At 42.3% G+C, this 26,866-nt stretch overlaps 1 protein-coding gene across 2 annotated transcripts in view; it reads left to right on the top strand.

Moving 5' to 3' along the window:
• The window catches only part of KCNAB3 (potassium voltage-gated channel subfamily A regulatory beta subunit 3), a 38,557-nt gene that overhangs the window by 2,059 nt on the left and 9,632 nt on the right, over positions 1–26,866 (top strand). Inside the window, exons 2-8 of one of the 2 annotated variants that reach the window (XM_069985896.1) lie at positions 4,103–4,146; positions 11,479–11,516; positions 11,653–11,732; positions 18,328–18,372; positions 18,455–18,499; positions 19,442–19,485; positions 21,225–21,311. In XM_069985896.1, the coding sequence (XP_069841997.1) occupies positions 4,103–4,146; positions 11,479–11,516; positions 11,653–11,732; positions 18,328–18,372; positions 18,455–18,499; positions 19,442–19,485; positions 21,225–21,311 (383 nt within the window). The remainder of the gene's footprint in view (positions 1–4,102; positions 4,147–11,478; positions 11,517–11,652; positions 11,733–18,327; positions 18,373–18,454; positions 18,500–19,441; positions 19,486–21,224; positions 21,312–26,866) is intronic. The other variant, XM_069985975.1, reaches the window with a different exon arrangement.

The raw sequence follows: 26,866 nt of genomic DNA on the forward strand, positions 1-26,866 counted from the left end.
CTGAGATATACCTGACATACGCCTAAGCTGTTGCTAATATAGACTTATTCCTGATATACACCTGAGACACACTTTAGTTACACCTGAGCTAGTACTAAGGGTCTATTTACACAGATAGATTATCTGACAGATTATCTGCCAAAGATTTAAAGCAAAAGCCAGGAATGGATTTGTAAAGAGGAGAAATCTCAGTTAGAGATAAGGGAACCTGGAGCATGCTGGAGTCCATCCGAACCCGATCATTCGGCATTTGATTAGCGGTGGCTGCTGAAGTTGGATAAAGCCCTAAGGCTATGTGGAAATCATGGATATAGTCATTGGCTGTATCCATGTTTTCCAGACAACCTTAGAGCTTTATCCAAGTTCAGCAGCCCCAGCTAATCAAATGCTGAACGTTCAGGTTCGGATCGACTCGAACACGAACCCGATTCGCTCATCTCTAGACATGACCATTGGACCGCCCCACAACTTGTACCCTGGTTGCTTCTTCCTTGGCACAGTCTAAGTTGCTGTATTTAAGCTGCTGCTCAATCTACAATATCACCGATTGAGCCATGCTAAATACTAAGGCAGCTATCCCCTATATTCATAATGCTACTACATTTTACTGTCTAGAGTTTAAAACAATCCTGAAATCTTGCAGTTCTCATTATGGCCACTAGGCTTAAAACTAAGTTGAGTTGTGAAAGGATGGCAGGGCATGCAAGGACCCTCAAGGCTAAAAAAAAAGGGGTAAAAAAAAAAAATTAAGTGTCTGTGATGATAAGGAAGAGTCTGCTGTAAAGTGATCTGTACAGCAATACATAGAAAGGTGACACCAGTAGATAGAGGAGACAATAGTTAATATTCCCAGCTCAGCCTCCCCCTCCCCAGGTTACAGAGCATGCTTACAAACACCTACATGGAGCAGAGCCTGGAGACGTTCATTGTGTCTATGTCCTTGGGGCTTGCCGTAAAGCATGTAACTAAATACTGCAAGAAACTGCTCAGGCAAAATGGCTGCCTCCATAATAATGTACACAAAAATTACAATGAGAAAAAAGAAACAGATTAGAGAAGAAAAAAAAAAATCATGTTTCAGTATCTGGATCTACAAACCGAGGCGATACATGCCCTTTAAGTATAGCTCCAAAGGATACTTAGCATTTTATGATTTCCACTTGAACGCACCAATACGCTGCCACTTCCAGAACAATCCACTTGGGATAATAGAGGGGGGATCCAAGGGGGGACTCTGTTCTGTTAATTCTATATAAGGCCTAATATAATGTATAGAAAAAAGTTATAGAAGGTGGATGACTCTACGGAATGGACACACGACTGGTGCTGGCAGGTCTATTAAAGGGATTCTCACTGTCGCACTCTGGTAAACCTGATGTAGGTGTGGAGAGGGCGGAGCATGACACAAGGACTATGGGGGAGATTTATCAAACATGCTGTAAAGTGAAACTGGCTCAGTTGCCCCTAGCAACCAATCAGATTCCACCTTTCATTTTCTAAAGAGTCTGTGAGGAATGAAAGGCGAAATCTGATTGGTTGCTAGGGGCGACTGAGCCAGTTTCACTTTACACCATGTTTGATAAATCTCCCCCATAGTGTGCCCATAGAGGCATGGTGCCCTCTATAGACAGGATGGGGTATACTATCGGCCGGTAATCTCCGAGACCCAATTACGTCTGCGGTCCTGGCATAAAATAAACAGATGCGTCCTGACAGCGAGCACTAAATAAATAACTAACATATTGCTGAATATTTCATGGGATAAATTCAATTTAGTAAAACTATTAAAGATAGATCATGCCGTAAATAGAGCCAGTCATGATGTATTATAGGAATGGGAATGTTATTATAGAGCCACCTGAAATGAGATTTACTTCTGTAAAAACAATCTCCAGTCTTCCAGGACTTTACAGCTGCTGTATGCCCTGTAGGAAGTGGTGTATTCTCTCCACTCTGACACACGGCTCTCTGCTGCCACCTCCATTCATGTCAGGAACTGTCCAGAGCAGCAGCAAATCCCCATAGAAAACCTCTCCTCTCCAGACTGAAAAGAATACACCACTTCCTGCAGGACATGCAGATCATTCAGTGGAAAGTGATCTCTCCCATCCTCCTCTTACACATAAGCGTTTGGCACAGCCAAATCTTCCTGTGTTTTCTATGGGGAGGGGTAAGGCAGCTCTGGAACAAAGGGGTCAGACAGTGAAAATTCATCACACCTGACCCCTTTCTCCACTGACATCATCTGTCGGTGGAGTCTCGGGAGACCCCCATACACTTTACATTGATGGCAGCGGGTTCAGCCAGAATAAGTAAGTGTAAGGGGTAAGCCTTTATACCAAGGTCGGCCTAACCCCTCACTATGGGCGGGGACAGTATAAGGTTTATGGGGCCCTTCCACTCTCCACAGACAGATGATGTTGCTGGAAAAAAGGGTCCAATTTGATGGATATTTAATGCCCGACCCTATTGTGCAAGGAGGAATAAGCTGACACCAGAGCCATACGGAACACATAGACGTTTAGCCATGTTCATGTGTATGGGGAGGAAGGGAACAGATAAAAATTTATGGGCCTAGGAGGCTGTTCTTCTACATCACTCACATCATCTATCTATCTATCCATCCATCTCCTATCTATCTATCTATCTATCTATCTATCTATCTATCTATCTATCTATCTCCTATCTATCTATCTATCTATCTATCTATCTATCTATCTATCTATCGCCTATCTATCTCCTATCTATCTATCTATCTATCTCCTATCTATCTATCTATCTATCTATCTATCTATCTATCTCCTATCTATCTATCTATCTCCTATCTATCTATCTATCTATCTATCTATCTATCTATCTATCTCCTATCTATCTATCTATCTATCTATCTATCTATCTATCTATCTATCTCCTATCTATCTATCTATCTATCTATCTATCTATCTCCTATCTATCTATCTATCTATCTATCTATCTCCTATCTATCTATCTATCTATCTCCTATCTATCTATCTATCTCCTATCTATCTATCTATCTATCTATCTATCTATCTATCTATCCATCTCCTATCTATCTATCTATCTATCTATCTATCTATCTATCCATCTCCTATCTATCTATCTATCTATCTATCTATCTATCTATCTATCTATCTATCTCTATCTCCTATCTATCTATTATCTATCATCTATCTATCTATCTCCTATCTATCTATCTATCTATTTATCTATCTATCTATCTATCTCTCTCCTATCTATCTATCTATCTATCTATCTATCTATCTATCTATCTATTATCTATCATCTATCTATCTCCTATCTATCTATCTATCTATCTATCTATCTATCTATCTATCTATCTATCTCTCTCCTATCTATCTATCTATCTATCCATCTCCTATCTATCTATCTATCTATCTCCTATCTATCTATCTATCTATCTATCTATCTATCTATCTATCTATCCATCTCCTATCTATCTATCTATCTATCTATCTATCTATCTCTCTCCTATCTATCTATCTATCTATCTATCTATCTATCTATCTATCTATCTCTATCTCCTATCTATCTATCTATTATCTATCATCTATCTATCTATCTATCTATCTATCTATCTATCTATCTATCTCTCTCCTATCTATCTATCTCCTATCTATCTATCTATCTATCTATCTATCTATCTATCTATCCATCTCCTATCTATCTATCTATCTATCTATCTATCTATCTATCTATCCATCTCCTATCTATCTATCTATCTATCTATCCATCTCCTATCTATCTATCTATCTATCTATCTATCTATCTATCTATCTCCTATCTATCTCCTATCTATCTATCTATCTATCTATCTCCTATCTATCTATTATCTATCTATCTATCTATCTATCTATCTATCTATCTATCTATCTATCTCCTATCTATCTATCTCCTATCTATCTATCTCCTATCTATCTATCTATCTATCTATCTATCTATCTATCTATCTCCTATCTATCTATCTATCTATCTCCTATCTATCTATCTATCTATCTATCTATCTATCTATCTATCTATCCTTTGACATCCTGTAAAGAAAAATCTTCTCTTTGCTTTTTAGGAATCTTGGCAAGTCTGGATTACGTGTCTCGTGTTTGGGATTAGGTGAGTGTATGTGTATGTTATACCCTATAGAAGGAAGATTTATGCTATAGATGATATGCTATAGTCATAGATAGATGTATAGGTGAGATGTTATAGTCATAGATAGATGTATAGGTGAGATGTTATAGTCATAGATAGATGTATAGATGAGATGCTATAGTCATAGATAGATGTATAGATGAGATGTTATAGTCATAGATAGATGTATAGGTGAGATGTTATAGTCATAGATAGATGTATAGATGAGATGCTATAGTAATAGATAGATGTATAGATGAGATGCTATAGTCATAGATAGATTTATAGATGAGATGCTATAGTCATAGATGTATAGATGAGATGCTATAGTAATAGATGAGAAGCTATAGTCATAGATAGATGTATAGATGAGATGCTATAGTCATAGATAGATGTATAGATGAGTAGTTATAGTCATAGATAGATGTATAGATGAGATGCTATAGTCATAGATAGATGTATAGATGAGATGCTATAGTCATAGATAGATGTATAGATGAGTAGTTATAGTCATAGATAGATGTATAGATGAGATGCTATAGTAATAGATAGATGTATAGATGAGATGCTATAGTCATAGATAGATGTATAGATGAGATGCTATAGTCATGCTGTAGTATAACAAGAAAGCAGTGAGGTATCCTGTATTCAGATTGCCATGTCCGCCCCTACCCTCTCAGCCATTCATTCCGGAGAAGTCACAGCACACAAGTGACCTTAAAGGGCTTGTCCGCATTAGCCATTCACTGCTTGTTACAGGGTCCCTTGGCAACAACTGATCACAAAATGTCCTATTACTGGGACCCCCCGGGATCCACTGTACTCTGTGAGGAAACCTGACAATAAGTGGTCAATTTCCCTACAGTTCCCCCACAGGGGAAATTAAGCATTACACAGTGCCGACTTAAATCAATAGGTTGTCTGAGTGAAACAGGAGAGAAGAGGTCCTCAGAGCCATGGAGGCACAGGATGTCAGCTAGGTTACAGAGGATCCCCCTTTATTAGCTGAGAACTAATGGGGAATATGAGTCAGTGTTACAGGGCCGCATCCGTGTGTAACGCACTCTGGAGACCCGAGCGCTTAACATCTGTGAGGCCAATTAGGACTCTTTCCTTGCTATTCACCTCGGCTTATACCTTACACTGCCCATATAGTACAATGACCGATTGTGGCAGGAACTTATGTATATTATGTATGTTAAAGGGAATCTGTCACTAGGTTTATGCCGCCTTAAATAAGGGCATCATAAACAGATTAATAGATGGGTGCATCACTTACATCATTCTGTTCAGCCGTTCTCCTAATATGCAGGAGAATAGGATTGTTTCCACACCTGTCTCCCCGCCCCCCAGCTGCTGATTGACAGGTTACTGCCCATCAGCACTGGTGGGCGGAGTTTTCTGATTCTCATGAAAATCCTGGACTACTGAGCTCATGCACACAATGGAGAGGACTCCTTATTGTCCATGTTATTCAAGAGGAGATCTCTGGATCAGCTGCACAGAACAATGTAAGTGATACATCATCCTGCTCAGCTTCTCTGTCACTAGTTTATACTACCCTTAGATAGTACAGCCTAAACCTGCCGACATAGGGGGAGATTTATCAAACATGGTGTAAAGTGACACTGGCTCAGTTGCCCCTAGCAACCAATCAGATTCCACCTTTCATTTTCCAAAGAGTCTGTGAGGAATGAGAGGTGGAATCTGATTGGTTGCTAGGGGCAACTGAGCCAGTTTCACTTTACACCATGGTTGATAAATCTTCCCCATTGTCTCTTATTTCCCCATACGTCTTATACTTTGTCAGCCGTACCATAGAGAACACATACACATTCGGTTTAGGCTGGGGGACCCTGAACGATTGCTGTAAATCACATGGTCACCCGGCTGACAGTTTCAGGAGGTGTTTAGCTCCTTTATGGATATCAGACAAGCTCTTTTATATAATTACATAAATATTTCTTCTCTCCCTAAGTAAAATGGAGACAATGGGGGAGATTTATCAAACATGGTGTAAAGTGAAACTGGCTCAGTTGCCCCTAGCAACCAATCAGATTCCACCTTTCATTCCTCACAGACTCTTTGGAAAATGAAAGGTGGAATCTGATTGGTTGCTAGGGGCAACTAAGACAATTCTACTTTACACCGGTTTGATAAATCTCCCCCATCATGTGTACCGGTCTCCCGTTGCCGCTAAACACATCTTTCCAATAATTCAACTGGACAATTAGGAGATAACAAGAAACAGGAACCTCTCTGGATGGAGGTTATAGAGGACATAACATATCTCATGCTGAACGCTAGTCCCCGATCCTGGTGCACACTCACACAGCAGGACATGCACGCTCGCCACAAACTCCTAATGGTGCAAGGGAGGTAGCAGATGACCGAAAACACCTGCCAACTACTGTCGGGGGGGGGGGGGTTGGGGGCGCCCATTCAAATTAGATATGAGCTGATCCTGGGTTTGGTTGACTAATGTATTTGGCCAACAAAACATCTGCAATCCTTGGGCCCAATAAGAATACTTAGTATATGGGTAATTACACGGGACGATTAATGTGCGGAAAATCGTTATATTGTTCAAATTTAAATGATAATTGTCTAGTGGAATTGCAGGCAACGATGGAAAAATCATTCGCTTAAAGTTGATCTAGATCGGACCCAAAAATCATTGTTAATCGTTCGCTGTAATTCCGCATTCGATCACTAAAGGTTCAGTGTGATTGCACGTCGTTCCTTCTTTTGCTGGGATCAGATGGAGTAAACGATCGTAATCAACAATTATCGTTCTGTGTAAGGGCCCTATTACACGGGACGATTATCATGCGAAAAATTGTTATATCTTTCGAATTTAAACAATATGCGTTCAGTGTAGTTGCAGGCAACGATCGAAAAATCGTTCATATGTCGTTGATTTAGATCTGAACCTAAAATTATCGTTAATCGTTAATTTTTTCACTAATCGTTCGGTGTAATTGCACATTGTTAATTATTTTGCTGGGATCAGAAGGAATAAATTATCATAGTAACGATCGCAATAACGATCGTAGTAACGATTGTAACTAACGACCATCGTTCTGTGTAATAGGACCCTAATATGGTGAACGATTTCAGGTTAACGATAAACAATCTAATTTGTAATTGTTTATAGTTAAAAATCGCTTTGTCTAATAGGACCCTATCTCTTAAAGGGGTTATCTAGCGTTAGAAAAACATGGCCACTTTCTTCCAGAGACAGCACCGCTCTTGTTTCCAGTTCAGGTGTAGTTTGCAATTAAGTTCCATTCGCTTCAATGGAACTGAGTTATATAACCTGCACCCAAACCGGAGACAAGAGCGATGGTGTTTTTAGAAGAAAGTGGCCATGTTTTTCTAACGCTAGATAACCCCTTGAAAAGTAATCTGAAGTGCCTGGGCTGTGCATGCCAACCTACTCTTTTCTCAGAACTCCCAATATGCTTGAAAATCGCTCTACCTGTGGGTTTTCCATCCACCGAGATAGCTGGAGGTCACTTTTCATCCCTACACAAGACTGCTTGCCCCTTGTCCGTCGCATGATCCTCACGTCTTAGTAATTTCATACAGAACAATGCGCGGGTCATCTCCTTCCCCATGAACCCTCTGCAGAATGATGATCACTTACATTATGTTACACTAAGGAATAAATATTGACGCCCGAGGACTACATAACCCCGTTCCATCGAGATTTATTATTCTTGTTTTGCTGACTGCAGTGTTTTATGGTGGAGCAGAAGCGGTGCAGCTCAGCAGCCCCCGGTGCATGATTGATGTGGCTTCAGGCAATGTGGAGCCCCCTCCCCACCGGCAAAAACAATGGTTTATTTAATGTGAACGGACGAGGAGACGGACAATAATCATTTCTATAATGTAGCAGTTTATTATCGTTAAGGGGGTTGTTATAATGACTAACACTACCGAGATCCCGGGATTCTCACACTTAATAAGGTCATGTCTGTTGTTTGCGTGGTTGAAGAAACCGCAGGTAAAAGCCATGATAGCTCTTAGCTAGTAGTGCTGGTACATCTGCCTCCAGGGGTTGCAATATCTGCCACTTAAAGGGGTTGTACAGGGAGTAGGATATGGCTGATCTGCTCCCCCACACTTCTGCTCTTCCCATGTTTTACAAGTAAACCATCCAAGATGGAGAAGGTGGTCCCGATAAGTCCCGATCCTGGCATGTGGCACTGATCGGTGACATTGTATAGATATTGGACATTGCATGCAGACGTGGTTTTACCTGGACGTGATGATCGGGACACCCATCCCCTAACAGCGCCGGGGAGCAGAAGACATCATGAATATTCTGCTCCCTGCACAATCCCTCCAACACAATGGTAGGTTTATTAAAGGAGAAGTCCAGGCTTGGACTGTTTCTTCAAAAGAGACGGGGAGGAGGTGGCTGAACATAACAACATACACCTACCTCCCAGTCTCCGGTTTCCGTTCCCCCAGCCACTTCCTGGTCTGAGTGGGGACCCAAGTCGTGAAATGTCAGGCCCGCTCAGCCAGTCAGTGGCCAAGACGGGATCCCGCTACTTAGCGGAACCAAAGTGGAGGATATCAGACCCCAGCGATGTAGCCGGGGAGGTAGGTGCTTGTTGTTATCTTCAGCCACCTCCTCTCCGACTCTTTTGAAGAAAAAAAAAAAAAAAAAAAGTCAGAGCCCAGACTTCTCCTTTAAGAGTCCATCTTTCAAACTTAAAATCATCAGGCACCGACCGCGCAACGCTGCGTGGAATAGCGATGCACTGCGGGCGACCGATGATTTCACAGGCACTATACATTACCTAAGCATGTTGCAGGTCTTCTCCTTCGCTCCTTCTTCCTCCTGGTCCCGAGCGCAGCAGCAGCTTTGGTGCGGCCTGTCTTACCTGACAGATTGCTTAGCCAATCACTGGCCAGGACCGCCGCGGACAGTGATTGGCTGAGCAGTCTGTCAGCTCAGACAGGCCACACCGAAGCTCTGCTGCGCTCAGGACAGGAAGAAAGAAGAAGCGAAGGAGAAGACCTGCAACATGCTTAGGTAATGTATGGTGTTTAAACAAGGGCTGCAAGGACATCGGTAACGATTATCAGGCCATGTAATAGGCCCAGTAAATGAGCACTGATCTAGCAGATCGGTGCTCATTTACATTATTGATTGGGCCCCGATTGGCCTGTGAAATAGGACAGTTAAGGCCCTATTCCACAGAACAATTATCGTCTGTGTTCGGCCGATATTCGTCCTGTGGAATTGAAGGCAACGATCAGCCGACAAAGTTCATGTTGGCTGATCGTTGCGTCGTTTGTCTTTCAAACATGTGGAAAGACAAACGACCTGGAGAGCAACGATATCCGGGGAATAGGAGCGGCGGCAGCAGACCACCGATATCCTCTATGGGCTGCCCGGACGATCAGCGATCACCCGGGCAGTTCCCCCGCAGCCGCCCCCGGACTCACCCGCTCGCTGCAGCCACGTGGAAAAGTGACGGCAGCGAGCAGGGAACAAAGAGACAACGCTTGTTTGCTCCTCTCGTCGGCCCATGGAATAGGGCTTTAAGTCAAACCCTGACTGATCAGGTATTTATCATCTATCTGGCGCACAGATGATATATGTTTGAGGTTGCCTCATGTCTTTGGGGGCATGAGTCTCAGGGGCCACAGCTGGGGAAGTTGCAGTGTTGTTTTATATACTCAGGCTCCATTTACTTGGGCAGATGACAGGAGCACCTGTCGAGTTGATTAGTGCTCAGTAAGAGGAAGCTTATCAATGGCTTCATTACTCTAATATAGGGCCACTCATTTACATTATTTCCTATATGTTTGAGGTTGCCTCATGTCTTTGGGGGCATGAGTCTCAGGGGCCACAGCTGGGGAAGTTGCAGTGTTGTTTTATATACTCAGGCTCCATTTACTTGGGCAGATGACAGGAGCACCTGTCGAGTTGATTAGAGCTCAGTAAGAGGAAGCTTATCAATGGCTTCATTACTCTAATGTAGGGCCACTCGTTTACATTATTTCCTATGGGCTGCTGACAAATGAGGAGTTTCTTGTGATGTATGATCCCAGTTATCAGCAGACGAAGGTCTACTCATCCATTTGCTGATCAATGGATTTTTTACACCACTGTTTTTCCACTCCAGTCCTCAGGTTATGATTAGAGGATATCCCATACAAAGACTTGATACACTGACTATAATTATATATCCTGAGAAAAGCTTGAAACATGACCTGTTGGGGTGACCGGAGGACTGGTGGTGAGAAACACTGTTTTACACGGTACAATAATTGCCATTTGCTGTTAGGAACCGGACAGCAGGACAAGACAAGACAGTGAGCCCTAAGCTCAGCCCCGCCCACTGTCCTCTACCTACTTGCCACAATCCGCCCTAAGATGGCGGCGAGCAACTGGGCGGCAGTCCCTGCACTGGCTAGGTGGGACACAAAGACAAGACAGACAGACAAAACACAATGAAGAATGGTCAGCAATCCGGGTCACAACAATCGGGCAGCAAAAGTACAAAATCAGGATCCAAAAGAGTAGTCAAATAACAGGCAATATGGTCAGGGGCAGGCAGCAAGCAAGTGTAGTCAGAAAACAAGGCAAGGGACAGAAAACCAGAGGTAACACAGATAGATGCAGGCAGAGCTGGGATACAGGACAGGGAAGCAATACTGAATAACCAGCAATGAACTGGGATACTGAGAACAACTTATAGTGAATCAGAGCCCGGTCCAGAATCCCATTGGAGCAGCCTCCTGACTGCAGAGCATGCACAGCTGATAACAAGGAAACTGACTGGCTATAAGATCCCTCAATCACAGAGAAACCAGAGCAAGAAAGCTTAACTCTGAACCTGCCAGAGAGCTACACAGGTGGACACGGGTGTGGTGGAAGCCTGCTAATCACCACCCAGCAAGGGCTGGAATAAGACAGTGTTCAGACCAGGTTCAGACATAAATGAAATACAAACATAAAAGTGCAGAATCATGGCCAAAAGCGCAGTCTCGGTCGTATCTTACGAACTGAGGACTGCGCCAAGGTTCCAACAGGAACATTCATGACATTTGCCCAATAATCTTCCTGTGTAAAAGGGCTTTAAATTGTCTGTGTTCCGTTTATAATGTAAACTGAAGAACCCATGATTTAAAGGGGTTGTTTCACAAAGAAAAGATGTATAACACACATATATATATGTAAAGGAGAACAGTCGGAATGACGAGTTAACCACAGTCTTTGTACATTGTGTTATTAATAGATGAATGGTAGAATCCATCCACTAACCATCCCTCTCACCCTGTCTGCAGGAACCTGGGTAACGTTTGGATCTCAGATTTCGGATGAGGTAAGGAAAGCAGCTGGAGGGGGTGGTGACTGGTAAAGATGGAGAGGTCAGCAGCGGGACAGGTGGGAGACATATGGCGGCGGCTGCAGAACAATGGCCGAGCTTGCTGACCCTGACTGTTTTATATTTCCACCAGGTTGCTGAAAATCTCATGACAATTGCCTATGAACATGGGGTCAATCTGTTTGACACTGCGGAGGTGTACGCGGCTGGCAGGTGAGGAGCTGACCTCAGCTATTTATAACCGACAGTCGCTGAGATCAGTCACTTACACAGGATTATATACTGATGACTATAGGAGGAAGGAGCAGAGATTCTCTCAATGGTCTATCACTAAAAATTCTCCATTATTTGTCTGATTTGTGGCCCTCCGGCTGTTGCAAAACTACAACCCCCATCATGCCTGGACAGCCATTGGCTGGAGGGTGACATCACAGGTTGGATACCACCGCTCTGGTCTCCATCCATCTGGAATAAGACACATGGGGACAGAGCTATAACCTTCTGGATTAGTGACTGGCACTTTCCAAGGTTCATTTAGTGCAGATGCTATTTAAAGGGGTTGTTCACCCACATTTTTTTTTTATTTTCAAATCAACTGGTGCCAGAAATTTGTAATTTACTTCTATTAAGAAATCTCCAGTCTCCCAGTACTTATCAGCTGATGTATGTCCTGCAGGAAGTGGTGTATTCTTTCTAGTCTGGAGAGCAGGAGAGGTTTTTCTATGGAGAGTTGCTGCTGCTCTGGACAGTTCCTGAAATGGACAGAGGTGGCAGCAGAGAGCACTGTGTCAGACTGGAAAGAATACAACACTTCCTGCAGGACATACAGCAGCTCATAAGTACTGAAGACTTAAAGTGGTTATCCAGCGCTATAAAAACATGGACACTTTCTTCCAGAGACAGCACCACTCTTGTCTCCAGTTCAGGTGTGGTTTGCAATTAAAGGGGTTATCCTGCGCTAAAAAAACATGGCCACTTTTCCCCCTCTCTTGTCTCCAGATTGGGTGGGGTTTGTAACTTAGTTCCATTGAAGTAAATGGAGCTTAATTGCAAACTACACCTGAACTGGAGACAAGAGAGGGGAAAAGTGGCCATGTTTTTATAGTGCTGGATAACCCCTTTAAGCTCCATTCACTCCAATGGAACTAAGTTGCAAAACCTGCACCCAAACTGGGGACAAGCTGTCTCTAGAAGATAGTGGCCATGGTTTCTTAGTGCTGGATTATCCCTTTAAGATTTTTTAATAGAAATTACAGATCTTTGCCTCTAGTTGATTTGGGAAAAAGCCTTTAATTGATAAAAAATAGTAAAGCCCCGATCTCACTGAGCTACCTAACCATGTTGTCTTTGGGCTAAACCTTGTAGTGATATCTACGTAACCTCTGGGTTTTCTCTCCCTATCCCTCTCCTGGATGTATCTAGAGGATACAAGGTTACTACCAACCAGTGGTTGTGGGGTGGGTAGCGGCTGGACAATGGTGTGAGGCAACAAGGGGACAGGCGAGGCTAGTCAGGGTCCAGGCATCGGTCATGGCAGGCAGCAAGATGGTATAGATAGGACCAGGCCGAAGGAGTCAGGGTCACCGTCCATATCAGACATAATATGGAAGAGGAGGGTCAGACAAAGGCAGAATAAGGAGGTCAGACATGGCCTGTGATCACAGAATGCCTTCCCGAGGGGCCAAACCACAATAGTACCTGTACGGGAGCAGGTGGAGCAGCCCTACATAAATAACACTAGATAGGCTAGGTGGGGGACAGGTTAGGAACGTCTAGGCTGACCCTTTACCTAGAAGGGAGAGTACATGTATGCACACCCTACAGGCCAGACCAGGAACTACAGCAGAAGGGGGAGCAGCATTGCAACGTCCGAGAAGAGACAGCAGCTGTGAGTGCTAGAAATGTCGTTTACAGATGAACGATATAACGATAATTAGCACAATAATTGTCCCGTGTAATACGGCCTTTAGTTAGTAGTGGGCAGGTTTTTTTTTGATGAGGCATCTAGGGTTCCATGTGGTCCAAATCATTTTATTTTTGAGATGTTAAATTGTACTTAATGGTGCGTTTACACGGAGAGATTTATCTGACAGATTATTGAAGCCAAAGCCAGGAATGGATTTAAGGCCCTATTACACAAGACAATTATCGTCCATATTCAGCCGATATTGGCCGATAATCGTCTTGTGTAATAGAAGGCAACGATCAGCCGACCTGAACAATGTCGGCTGATCATTGATGTTGTTTGTCTTTCAACATGTTGAAAGACAAATGACTAATATAGCAGTGATCTGCGGCAGCAGACCATCACTATATCCTATGGGCTGCCCGGACAATCAGCGATCACCCGGGCAGCCCCCCCGCAGCTCCCCGCGTCCCCCCCCTGTACTCATCTGCTCGCTGCCGCCGCGTGTAAAGCACCTGCAGTGAGCTGGAAAGGCGCTGACAGCGTTTACTTGCTCCTCTCCGTTGCCCTGTGTAATAGGGGCTTTAAACAGGGGAGAAATCTCAGTCTTTCCTTTATGACCTGTTCTCCATTTATAGTCTGTTCCTGGCTTTGGCTTGAATAATCTGTCAGATAAATCTGTCTGTGTAAACACACCATTAAGTACAATTTAACATCTCAAAAATAAAATGATTTGGATCACATGGAACCCTGGATGCCCCATCAAAAAAAATTTTGGGGGGTAAATGCAGCAACGTTCAAATGACTGTGGAGAAAATGTTTGTTTGGTTCTGACACCAAAATAATCGTTAATCGTTCACTGTAATTCCATAATCGTTCACTAATCGTTCACTGTAATTCCATAGTCGTTCACTAATCGTTCACTGTAATTCCATAATCGTTCACTGTAATTCCATAATCGTTCGGTGTAATTTCATAGTCGTTCACTAATCGTTCGGTGTAATTCCATAGTCGTTCACTAATCGTTCTCTGTAATTCCATAGTCGTTCACTAATCGTTCACTGTAATTCCACAGTCGTTCACTAATCGTTCGGTGTAATTCTATAGTCGTTCACTAGTTGTTCGGTGTAATTCCATAGTCGTTCACTAGTCGTTCACTGTAATTCCATAGTCGTTCACTAATCGTTCACTGTAATTCCATAATCGTTCACTGTAATTCCATAATCGTTCGGTGTAATTTCATAGTCGTTCACTAATCGTTCGGTGTAATTCCATAGTCGTTCACTAATCGTTCTCTGTAATTCCATAGTCGTTCACTAATCGTTCACTGTAATTCCACAGTCGTTCACTAATCGTTCGGTGTAATTCCATAGTCGTTCACTAGTTGTTCGGTGTAATTCCATAGTCGTTCACTAGTCGTTCGGTGTAATTCCATAGTCGTTCACTAATCGTTCACTGTAATTCCACAGTCGTTCACTAATCGTTCGGTGTAATTCCATAGTCGTTCACTAGTCGTTCGGTGTAATTCCATAGTCGTTCACTAATCGTTCACTGTAATTCCATAGTCGTTCACTAATCGTTCACTGTAATTCCATAGTCGTTCACTAATCGTTCACTGTAATTCCATAATCGTTCACTGTAATTCCATAATCGTTCACTGTAATTCCATAGTCGATCACTAATCGTTTGGTGTAATTCTATAGTCGTTGACTAATCAGTGTAATTCCATAGTCGTTCACTGTAATTTCATAGTCGTTCACTAATCGTTCGGTGTAATTCCACAGTCGTTCACTAATCGTTCTCTGTAATTCCACAGTCGTTCACTAATCGTTCGGTGTAATTCCATAGTCGTTCACTAGTCGTTCGGTGTAATTCCATAGTCGTTCACTAATCGTTCACTGTAATTCCACAGTCGTTCACTAATCGTTCGGTGTAATTCCATAGTCGTTCACTAGTCGTTCGGTGTAATTCCATAGTCGTTCACTAATCGTTCACTGTAATTCCACAGTCGTTCACTAATCGTTCGGTGTAATTCCATAGTCGTTCACTAGTCGTTCGGTGTAATTCCATAGTCGTTCACTAATGGTTCACTATAATTCCATAATCATTCACTAATCGTTCTCTGTAATTCCATAGTTGTTCAGTAATCGTTCTCTGTAATTCCACAGTCGTTCATTAATGGTTTGGTGTAATTCCACAGTCATTCACTAATTGTTCACTGTAATTCCATAGTCGTTCACTAATCAGTGTAATTCCATAGTTGTTCACTAATCGTTCGGTGTAATTCCATAGTCGTTCACTGTAATTCCATAGTCGTTCACTGTAATTCCATAGTCGTTCACTAATCATTCGGTGTAATTCCATAGCCGTTCAGTAATCGTTCACTGTAATTCCATAATCGTTAGGTGTAATTCCACACTGTTCCTTCATTTGCTGGGATCAGATGGAGTTACAGATTGTAGTAACCATCATAACTAACAACTATTGTTCTGTGTAATACGGTGAACAATCTAGTTTGCGATTGTTTTTTGTTACAAATCTCTTAGTATCTCTAGGGTTGTTCCCTATTTGGTATTATAAGGGCCCCTTCTGCCAGACGGCTCCTTGTCCAGCTTCTCAGCCAGCCCAATGACTGACTGTAATAATAAGATGATGAAGATCCACATATTCTGCCAAGTTGTTAGGCGGCCAGGAACGTCTCAGACTCCTAAATTGAATTTTCATGTGGCTGAGTGGATTCATATTAAATGATGACCGGGGTTCCTGGCGATTTGTGTTTAATCAGCGCATCGCTATCCAATGGCCGTTACCTGCAAAAACTATAATGCTGAATCACTAGCACCTATAGAAGGACATGGTATCTGTGTGCCTGGGCTGAGGAACACAAGGAAGAAAGTCAGTGATCGCGAAGCGGTGTCCTAACATCACACCGCTGACATTTAACCCCTTCATGTCTACAATATGGCTATATACGTTCCTGCTGCTGATGCTTCATGCAGCAGGAACGTATATAAACCTTTGTGACCTTGGCTCTCCAGATGTTGCAGAACTACAACTCCCATCATGCCTGGGCATCCAAATCTTTAGCTCCCGGGTCCAGGCATGATGGGAGTTGTAGTTCTGTAACAGCCGGAGGGCCTGAGTGTGACACCTGTGATCTATACACTCTTATGGGAATGGCTTATGCTGCGTTTACACGGAGCGATAATTCGCCCAATCGAACTATTAACGATTTAGAAATAATTATGTGTTTTTAATAACGATCAGAGTTTAGACAGAATGATATATCGTTTGGAAAAATCGTTATTGCGATCGTTTTAAGATCTCACACACAGGGTGAATCGGTGAAAGACTGTTTACACTAAGCGATCTGCGAATTTTTAGCGAACGATCAACGACGATTTGAGAACATGCTGAAAAATCAAAATGAAGGATTTCTCGTTCGTCGCTTGATCATTCGCTGTGTTTACACAAGCCCATTATCGCCAAAAATGCGAACGATAATCGTTCCGTGTAAACCCACCATTCATCGGGTGACTACCCTCTCGCCTTCTTATTGCCTTGTGCACTCTTTGCCCTTGTTTCTTTCCTTGCTGTTACTTTCTCATTGATTATTACTTGTCTTCCGCCGTTCTGCTTCTTCTGTGTTAAAAACAAATCTTTAATAAACATAGATTTACGGCAACGCTTCCACTAAAGTGGACCCGTCAGCAGAAAAACAGTAGTGCTGCTAACGCATGGCTAGACGGGGCTAAGTTATCATACGGACATAACCTATTTTATTTCAAAGGCCCTCTACATTGCCAGATAGAAGTCTGTTTTGATATTATGATAATTAGGTTTAAAGAGATTGTTAACCAAAGAATGTTTTCTTTCAAATCAACTGGTCGCAGAAAGTGCCCGAGATTTGTAATTTACTTCTATTAAAAAAAAAAGCTTCGGTCCTCCAGTACTTATCAGCTGCTGTAAGTCCTGCAGGAAGTGGTATATTCTTTCAAGTCTGACCCAGTGCTCTCTGCTGCCACCGCTATCCATGTCAGGAACTGTCCAGAACAGCAGAAAATCCCCATAGAAAACCTCTCCTGCTCTCGAGACTGGAATGAATACATCACTTCCTGCAGGACATAAAGCAGCTGATTAGTATTGGAAGACTAGAGATTTTTTAGTAGAAGTAAATTACAAATCTCTGGCACTCGTTAATTGAAAATTATTTTTTTTATAGTGAACCACACTTTTCAGTGCCCAGGGGGCGTTCCCCAGCCCAGCAAGAGCCCAGGCCACTAGCCCACTTGTATCCACCTATGCCATTTGATTGACGGCCACTAAATAAAGAGGTCATTGGCTGGACTTGCCTGGGCAACTGCTGTGCTGGGGAACACACTCTGGCTTATCTTGGCAGTGAAAAGGACTGCTGAAATTAAATAAGTCTGCCCATAATCCTGATGACTAGCGCTATCTAGCCATAGTAACATAGGAGATTTATCAAACATGGTGTAAAGTGAAACTGGCCCAGTTGCCCCTAGCAACCAATCAGATTCCTCCTTTCATTCCTCACAGACTCTTTGGAAAATGAAAGGTGGAATCTGATTGGTTGCTAGGGGCAACTGGGCCAGTTTCACTTTACACCATGTTTGATAAATCTTCCCCATAGTGAATAAGGTTGGAAAAAGACAAGAATCCATCAAGTTCAACCTACAGAAACCCTACTGTGTTGATCCAGAAGAAGGCAAAAACCCTGCCATCTACCCCATCACAGGGAGAACTAAGCCATGTGCTAGGCTGTTTAGTGAAGTTAAAACATATAGATGCCAGGGCAGATGCCACTTGAGGGTAGTATGCTCCTTTTTTTTTTATTATTATTTATTGCTTAATATTATGGCGTTTTCTCTGGTCTCTCGACAGGGCAGAGAGGACACTGGGAAATATCCTTAAAAAGAAAGAATGGAGGTAAGTAGCGACACCATACCTATCTATCATCTTATATCTAACAAAATACGATTTACTGTCATATCATCTTTTTTTTTTTTAGACGTTCCAGTTACGTGGTTACAACCAAAATCTACTGGGGAGGCCAGTAAGTGTCACACGGTCATACTAAGCAGTATGGATTATTAGGCCATAGCTCAGAGAGCTACTCCAAATGATCATACTGAAGCAACATAGAGCATTGCCCACCTGTCTCCAATGAAACCACCACAATTCTATTTGTATTGTGTAATCGAGGGTCTCTTCCAATGTCAGAGATAATCACTGTGCATCCTGCTTGAGCATTGTTTTGTCTCAGCCCTCCCACCCTCCTCACTCACTTCCCACAGCACTCCTTCCAGTTCTCGACCTACAGAACATTGCTCTACATGGCAGATTATCTCTCCATACAGCAAGCCTGTAACAGCTGCTGTAATCCATGTCTGCTGCTCTTTCTGTGGCATGTTGGTTCTGTGGGTTGACTTGTTAAAGGGGCCAGGTTACATACTGGAAGCAGAAGGAAAATTTCACCGCGGGCATGTAACCCCATTGAACTTTACAGTACAAGGATTCACAGCGGATTTTAAGTTTGCAACAAAATCCGCTGCGAAGCCTTGTACTGTGAAGTTCAATGGGGTTACATACCCGTGGTGGAATTTTACTGGGTACAAATCTGGTACTTGTGAAGCTACCCTATAAGTAAGTTATATATCTTGGGGTGATCTGAGCAAAGCTGAACGAGATGAGAGAAGTTCACTACTGTCTGTGTCACGTGACCTGGACGGACTCGCAGTGCAAGTCTATGGAGCGGTCCAGGTCCATTATTAGGATATAAACATTACAGCCAAAGATTCTGATTAAAAAAACAAAACAAAAAAAAAAACCAAAAACAAACTTTAGTAATACTGTTTCAGGCAATATTAGTTCCATTGGAAAGTAAAATATGAAGACCTAGATCCAATGCTGAACATCAGTAAACAAGGTCAGACCCATTGGCACACAGGAATAACACTTTTTTCTCTCTCTCTCTCTTTCTGTCACTCCTTCATAGAGCAGAAACTGAGCGGGGGTTGTCCCGAAAGCATATTATTGAGGGTGAGTATCCAGCAATTCAAACAAGCTCCAATGTTCTTTAAGTGCCACTGTCGTTTTTTTTTTTTTTTTTTGCAGAAATCAATAGTACAGGCGATTTAAGAAACTTTGTAATTGGGTTTATTGAGCAAATATGCCATTATCTGTATTCAAAAAGACTCCCCCCCCCTCCTCTCTCTCATTCACTGCTCATTATCAGGAAATCTAGACTCTTTTACATCAGTCGGTCCCTGTGTAATCTATGGAGAGGGGAGGGGGAGGAGGGAGAGTAGTCACCAGCAGAGAACAAAGGATTACACAGTGGGAGCTGTGTGAAAGCCGGTATTCAGTCAATGCTGAGTTTAGGGGAGATAGCCAGATGATGTAGCTGTAAATTAACTCTTTTTTGGCTAATAAACGCAATTACAAAGTTTCTTAAAATTGCCTGTACTACTGAATTCTGCAAAAAAATAAAATAAATAAATAAAATGACAGTCACACTTTAAGTCCATACTATTATTAAAGGGAATCTATCAGCTGTTAGCGATATGCTGAGGATGAGCACAAGCTCCGCTTTACAGATGGTATAGGTTCACTAGTGCCGGCTACTGTTCCACTGTGATTATAGGAGTTATATTCTTGCATTATAGTAGTTATAAATCCATCATATCTGACTCTTCTTTCCCGTAACTTTATCTGTCGGGGATAGTCCGGAAACCACCATACGGGTTTGGCCAATTTTCACTATGTATGGAGACCATTAGACAGCAGAATGTTGGTACGTGTGACCTTTGAACATCATTAGAATAACCATGGTTCAAAGAAGAAACATTGAAGGTGGTGCTGTCCAAAAACTCTAAGGCCATGTTCCCACAATGTAAGGTCTGCAGTAATCACGGCCGTTGTTGCAACGGCCGTGATTAGTGCAGAACTTACGTAGTGCTGCAGGCTGAGGTAATACCGTCCGGAGTGTATACACATAGTATACACTCCGTCCGGGATCCCTAGCGGCGCACGCCGTGCCGTGGGGAGTTCTGAACTCAGCGGCGCTAAAGATCATCCGGCAGGTACTGCAGTACCGGCCAGGATGATCTTTTCTGAGGCCGTCCGTTCTCTTACAGCGTCTGAACATGGACTAATACTGTAGTCCTTACCCTTAGAAATGGTAAACCCATTCTATATTGACGCAGTGGTAGAAGACATGCAACAGTGAAAAACAACTTTAAAACTTATGTATAACCTTGTTTTAACCTTCAAATCTGTCTCTGTCCTAAATTAAGCTGCAATATGTAGGACGGTCGCATAGTGAAAATATGCCGCCTTTTATAATTTGCTAAATTTGAAATTTGCATTTCCATCGAGGATCAGACAACTTGGAGTCTTTTGTTGTATTGATAAGGTTTCCCTTTTATGTTGCTACCTAAAATGTCTATAGAACCTGAGTAATTGTTAGATATGAAAGGATAGATGGGGGATGGGGGTAAGTGCCTTCTCAGGTTCCTCTGGGATTTTCATCTTGACCTCCCATCCAATACCTGAAGTCTCATTTTAAGAAGGGAGGGGGGTTGTCCTTTTGGTATTCTCTCCACATCGCTCCAATCCCGATGACAGAAGAATCTATAATTGAGCGCCATTTAATGACAAATGTTCTATTATGTACTATTAATAGTAAGGGAAAAGACTGCCACTCATTTCCGTGTATGAAATGACTTTTTCTCCCCTGCCTTTCTAAACAACTTTAATTGATCTTCCCTGTCCACCAGGTCTCCGGGGGTCTCTAGAAAGGCTGCAGTTGGAATATGTCGATATTGTATTTGCAAATCGTATGGATGCCAATAGTCCGATGGAAGGTACATTCATCTTCTTCCTTCCTTCTACCTTTCTTCTTCGTATGTCTCTTTCTCTTCTGACGTGAGGTCATACCTGATGTTCCTAACCAGCTATTAGTCGTGTTAGGAAGAATTTTCATCAGGGGTTTCCAGGAATATGTGGAGACATGGGGGGGCATCAGTGGAGACTCTTGATTGAGTACTTCATTGGAATTTTTTTCGCTGTTCTCCTTGAGTTCAGTGATTACTGTGTTTTGTTGGTTTCCAGGAATATGTAAAGATGTGATCATTGATTTCAAATCAATTTAAAATAGCTGCTATCAAGGGATATAACAAGCAACGTAGAATATACTAGAAATATGATCCAATTTTACCATGAAGAAAAGGAAAGGTCAAGATGATCAGGATCTTCACTCCTCAAGTTTTCCTTGAGCTTTTAGAGTTCTACTTCCATTAAGCAGTGCCTCTTCTATTCTCCTTCCATTCCACCCATTCATCATCCATACCTGAGGGTCTCTGAGATGGAGGTAAGCCACTCTTTGGAACAGAAAAATCTGACTGAAGATATGTTCCTCACCTTGTGTATTCGAAAATAGTCAGAATTTACCTTGACCAGAGATGGGGTGGCCAGCCTTGCTTTATGTTCATACATGACAATAAATGACATAGAAGGCTCTCAGAGGTGCAGTCCACATGTTGAATAGAAATTACAAAGGCCAAGTAGCCATCCCTTGTAATGGAGTAGAATACTCCATATAACGCGACTAGCCCACTGTCAATGAAGAAAATAATGACAATGTCTCCAAAGTCTTCTGGAACACAGTCAGTTCTGGAAGGCTGTTCCAGAACTGAGCAGTTCCGAGCTGTAAGTTGTAAATGTGTTTAATTGGTTTTTATAGTCTGTAGGTCAAGTGCAGGACTCTGGACTAGCAGATGCATGGGCACTACTACTTACTGTAAAGGAACAGGAATTCCCTTCATGGCAGCCAGAGAGGGGCTCCCCATTGGGCATTTCTGGTGACCCTGATCTCCTGCACAGTGATGTCCTCCCTCTCCAGGCGGCCAACGTGCTCAGCTGCATAGGAGACATGCCGGCCGCCTGGGAAGGACGTCACTGTGCCTGGGCTCGGGTCACCCCAATATACAAACAACATCCCCCAAGTGCATCCCCCATCATACTACCGACAGTCCAGCAGTTTTGTGCAAGAGTAGAATGAGAGCAGTCCCGAAGCTCCTGCATGATGACGTCCTCATTCCTTCCTGGGGAGGGAGGACATCACTGTGCAGGAGCACCGGGTCACCAGAAATACCCAGCGATGAGCCTATCTCTGGCTGCTGCCCATCCATTGAGAGCGGGGATTCTCATCATTACGACAAGGATCCCTGCTCCTGAAACCTTGGTGCCCAGACACCTCAATAACTGTCCCCTGATTTTGTTCAAATACCGAACAAAACTTTAGGGGGAAATGTGGTTCGAATATCGAAGCGTTCAAACACAGAGGTATTACAATACATACATATATATATATTTGGAACCCATTTACACACCAGTGGTAGCATAGAGCTATAATCACATGGACATCTATAGGCTCGATTGAAAGACCATAAACAAAGACTGCATTACTGCTGAGGCTGGGTTCACACTACGTATATTTCAGTCAGTATTGTGGTCCTCATATTGCAACCAAAACCAGGAGTGGATTAAATACACAGAAAGGATCTGTTCACACAATGTTGAAATTGAGTGGATGGCTGCCATTTAATGGCAAATATTTGCTGTTATTTTAAAACAACGGCTGTTGTATTGAAATAATGGCCGTTATTTACTGTTATATGGCGGCCATCCACTCAATTTCAACATTGTGTGAACAGACCCTATCTGTGTTTTTAATCCACTCCTGGTTTTGGTTGCAATACTGACTGAAATATACGTAGTGTGAACCCAGCCTATATCTGCATTTATATCATGTATCTGTAAGGTATACCATTTATTCATTTCTTATATTCTCTCTACCACTGTACACTGCATTGAATTTAGTATACAAGAAGATTTCTACTACATTCAGGTCGAGAAAACGGATAAGATCCGCAGCGTCCCACTATACTTGTGTTTTGTGTGGTCGGTTGCGTGAAGGTCATACTGTCAGAATTACATTCTGGTGTAATGTGAATAGGTACCGGAATTGATTTGAGCGGCTGCAATGGTCACATATTGTTCTTTCTGTTATGATCGATGTGATCAGATTTTATGCTGAGTTCTTATACTGCTGTACATGGATGGTGCGGAGTAAGGAACACATTCTGCTTCGAATTCAGTCTTGGCTGCTTCCTGACCAGAACTCTATGGCAGGAAAAGTTTATGTCTAAAAACCTCTGATTTAAATCTTGTTAAGAGGAAAAGAGTAAGTAGTATGGCCCAGTTGGAACCTCATTACAGAATTTTCATCTTGTTTGCCCTTTCCACTCATTGCTCTATGCTTACACCATTTTTGTAGCTCATCTTTGGACGCGTTCTATTTCATCAGTCTTTATGTGGATGAGGTCTCCAGAACTAAGTAGTCTTCCAGATGTGTTCTTCCTGGAGCTCCATACAGTGGGGATACAATTTTCTGCTTATAACTCTAGTTAAGCAGCAGCGCCTCCAAATGGTCACCGGAATCCCTGCCCCTATATCTTTCTCATCTATGGTAACACATTAACATTCATTGAACTGTGCTTTCCATTGTTTTGACTACTTATCTAGTAACGTTCAATAATTTTCCATATTACAGATGTCTCGAGGTATAATCGACCATATTGCACACACTGGGGAGCGTTTATCAAGATTGGCGTAGTCATACAGCAGTCTTAAATAAAGCCCCGCCCAGATTTACTAAGAGGCGTACGCCTAGCACAGGCATTGGGAGACAAATCTACACCTGGTCAGGAGGAGGGAGGCCACACCTCTTCCCTGCTTTACCACGCCCCCCATCAGGCAAGCGTGGGATATGACTGCCAAATCTGCCGCTTTTTTTGTGGTGTACACCAGGGGCACATCATAGTAATTGTCCCTCTTTGTCTCATTGGCAAACCTTACCTACCAAACCGTCTCCTATGTCACTATCCTTACCTACCAAACCGTCTCCTATGTCACTATCCTTACCTACCAAACCTTCTCCTATGTCACTATCTTTTACCTACCAAACCTTCTCCTATGTCACTATCCTTACCTACCAAACCTTCTCCTATATCACTATCCTTACCTACCAAACCTTCTCCTATATCACTATACTTACCTACCAAACCTTCTCCTATATCACTATCCTTACCTACCAAACCGTCTCCTATGTCACTATCTTTTACCTACCAAACCTTCTCCTATGTCACTATCTTTTACCTACCAAACCTTCTCCTATGTCACTATCCTTACCTACCAAACCTCCTCCTATGTCACTCTCCTTACCTACCAAACCTTCTCCTATGTCACTATCCTTACCTACCAAACCTCCTCCTATGTCACTATCCTTACCTACCAAACCGTCTCCTATGTCACTATCCTTACCTACCAAACCTTCTCCTATGTCACTTATCTTACCTACCACACCTTCTCCTATGTCACTATCCTTACCTACCAAACCTTCTCCTATGTCACTTATCTTACCTACCAAACCTTCTCCTATATCACTATGCTTACCTACCAAACCTTCTCCTATGTCACTATCCTTACCTACCAAACCTCCTCCTATGTCACTATCCTTACCTACCAAACCGTCTCCTATGTCACTATCCTTACCTACCAATCCTCCTATGTCACTATCCTTACCTACCAATCCTCCTATGTCACTATCCTTACCTACCAACCCTTCTCCTATGTCACTATTCTTACCTACCAAACCTTCTCCTATGTCACTTATCTTACCTACCACACCTTCTCCTATGTCACTATCCTTACCTACCAAACCTTCTCCTATATCACTATCCTTACCTACCAACCCTTCTCCTATATCACTATCCTTACCTACTAAACCCTGAGGGACTAAAAATTTGTGATAAAATAAATCAATAAAAGTTTTTAAAAAATGTCCCAAAAGCCCCTCCCCCAATAAAAGTGAAACCCCCCCTTCCCATTTTATACATAAAACACATAAAAATAATAAAGCTAATTAACATCTAATATACCATAGCGTGCGTAATTGTCCGATCTTTTAAAATAAAACATTATTATTTCGGTGCGGTGAACGGCGAAAATTTGCGGAATCACATTTTTTGACCCAAATTCACCTCATAAATGATATTTCGGGGGTTCCGTCATTTATTTTATGGCAGATTGAAAGATGCCATTACAAAGTACACCTGTTCCTGAAAAAAAACAAGCCCTCACATGGCCCTGTAGGTGAAAAAATGAAAGATTTATGGGTCTTAGAAGGCGAGGAGGAAAAAACTAAAACGCAAAAGTGACAATTGATGAAAGTGATAAATGAATCCTATCCTTATATTTATTGAAATATTTCTACCATAAAATGGCCGTGATTTAGGCGTTCCTTGGATGACTTCCTTTTACGATTGTTGATCTTCGGCGGTGCGTTCAGTGACGTCAGGAAGTCGATAATCCTTGTCGGCTGTCAGCAAACTGTAGACAAAACATTCTTTATCTTATTGATTTCAGATACAACTCATTCTCTCTCTGTAGTAGAAAGTGAATTAATTAAGAATTAAGAGCCGTGACAATACAAGGGATGGCGTTACCTTCTGTAGGCAGTGCCAGATGCTCCGACCGTGGCTCACCTTATGCCTTTTGCTTCCATTGGGAAATGGAAAGCGCCAATATATCTGCTAACTTATATGGCCCTCTTCCATCATATCGGTGGACTAGTAAGTATAGGCATAATATAATGACCTTAAAGGGGTTATCCAGTGCTACAAAAACATGGCCACTTTCCCCCTACTCTTGTCTCCAGATTGGAAGGAGATTGAAACTCAGTTTCATTTAAGTAATTGGAGCTTAACTGCAAACCGCACCTAAACTGGAGACACGAGAGGGGCAAAAGTGGCCATGTTTTTGTAGCGCTGGATAACCCCTTAAAAGGGAACGTGTCACCTAAATTTTCTTTTACTGATTAGAGTCAGATACTAAAACTTGTTCTTTTATTCTAATATGTTTCTATTTTCAAACTTAATTTTTTAAATTTCTTTAATTGTACATTGTTATGAGGGTTGACATATTGCCTGGGCTGTTCTTAACAGCATTTAGTGACATCCTTTACAGCAAGACTCATGGATATAGACGACAATAAACAGACCCTGTCCCCTTGCCATGAATGTGAGACATTACTGAGCGCACTCTGTGACCTGTGAAGAGGTCATTCCACAGGGAAATAGTCTCCTCTATCTACTGTTGTCACATGACACTGCAATGCTGTACACATCACTTTACAGCAGCCTCCTCCTTATCACCACAGACACAACAGGAAGTCTCAGCTTCGTCTTAGCCCCAGTGGTGAGAATGAAAAGTGCAAGATATCAGGATTATGTTATAATATAGATAGAAAAACACTAGATTAGAAAACTCAGCTTCTTCTAAGCACCCCTGGCGTACA

This window comes from Dendropsophus ebraccatus, chromosome 1, assembly GCF_027789765.1.
Source record: "Dendropsophus ebraccatus isolate aDenEbr1 chromosome 1, aDenEbr1.pat, whole genome shotgun sequence".
NCBI classification, from domain to species: Eukaryota; Metazoa; Chordata; class Amphibia; order Anura; family Hylidae; genus Dendropsophus; species Dendropsophus ebraccatus.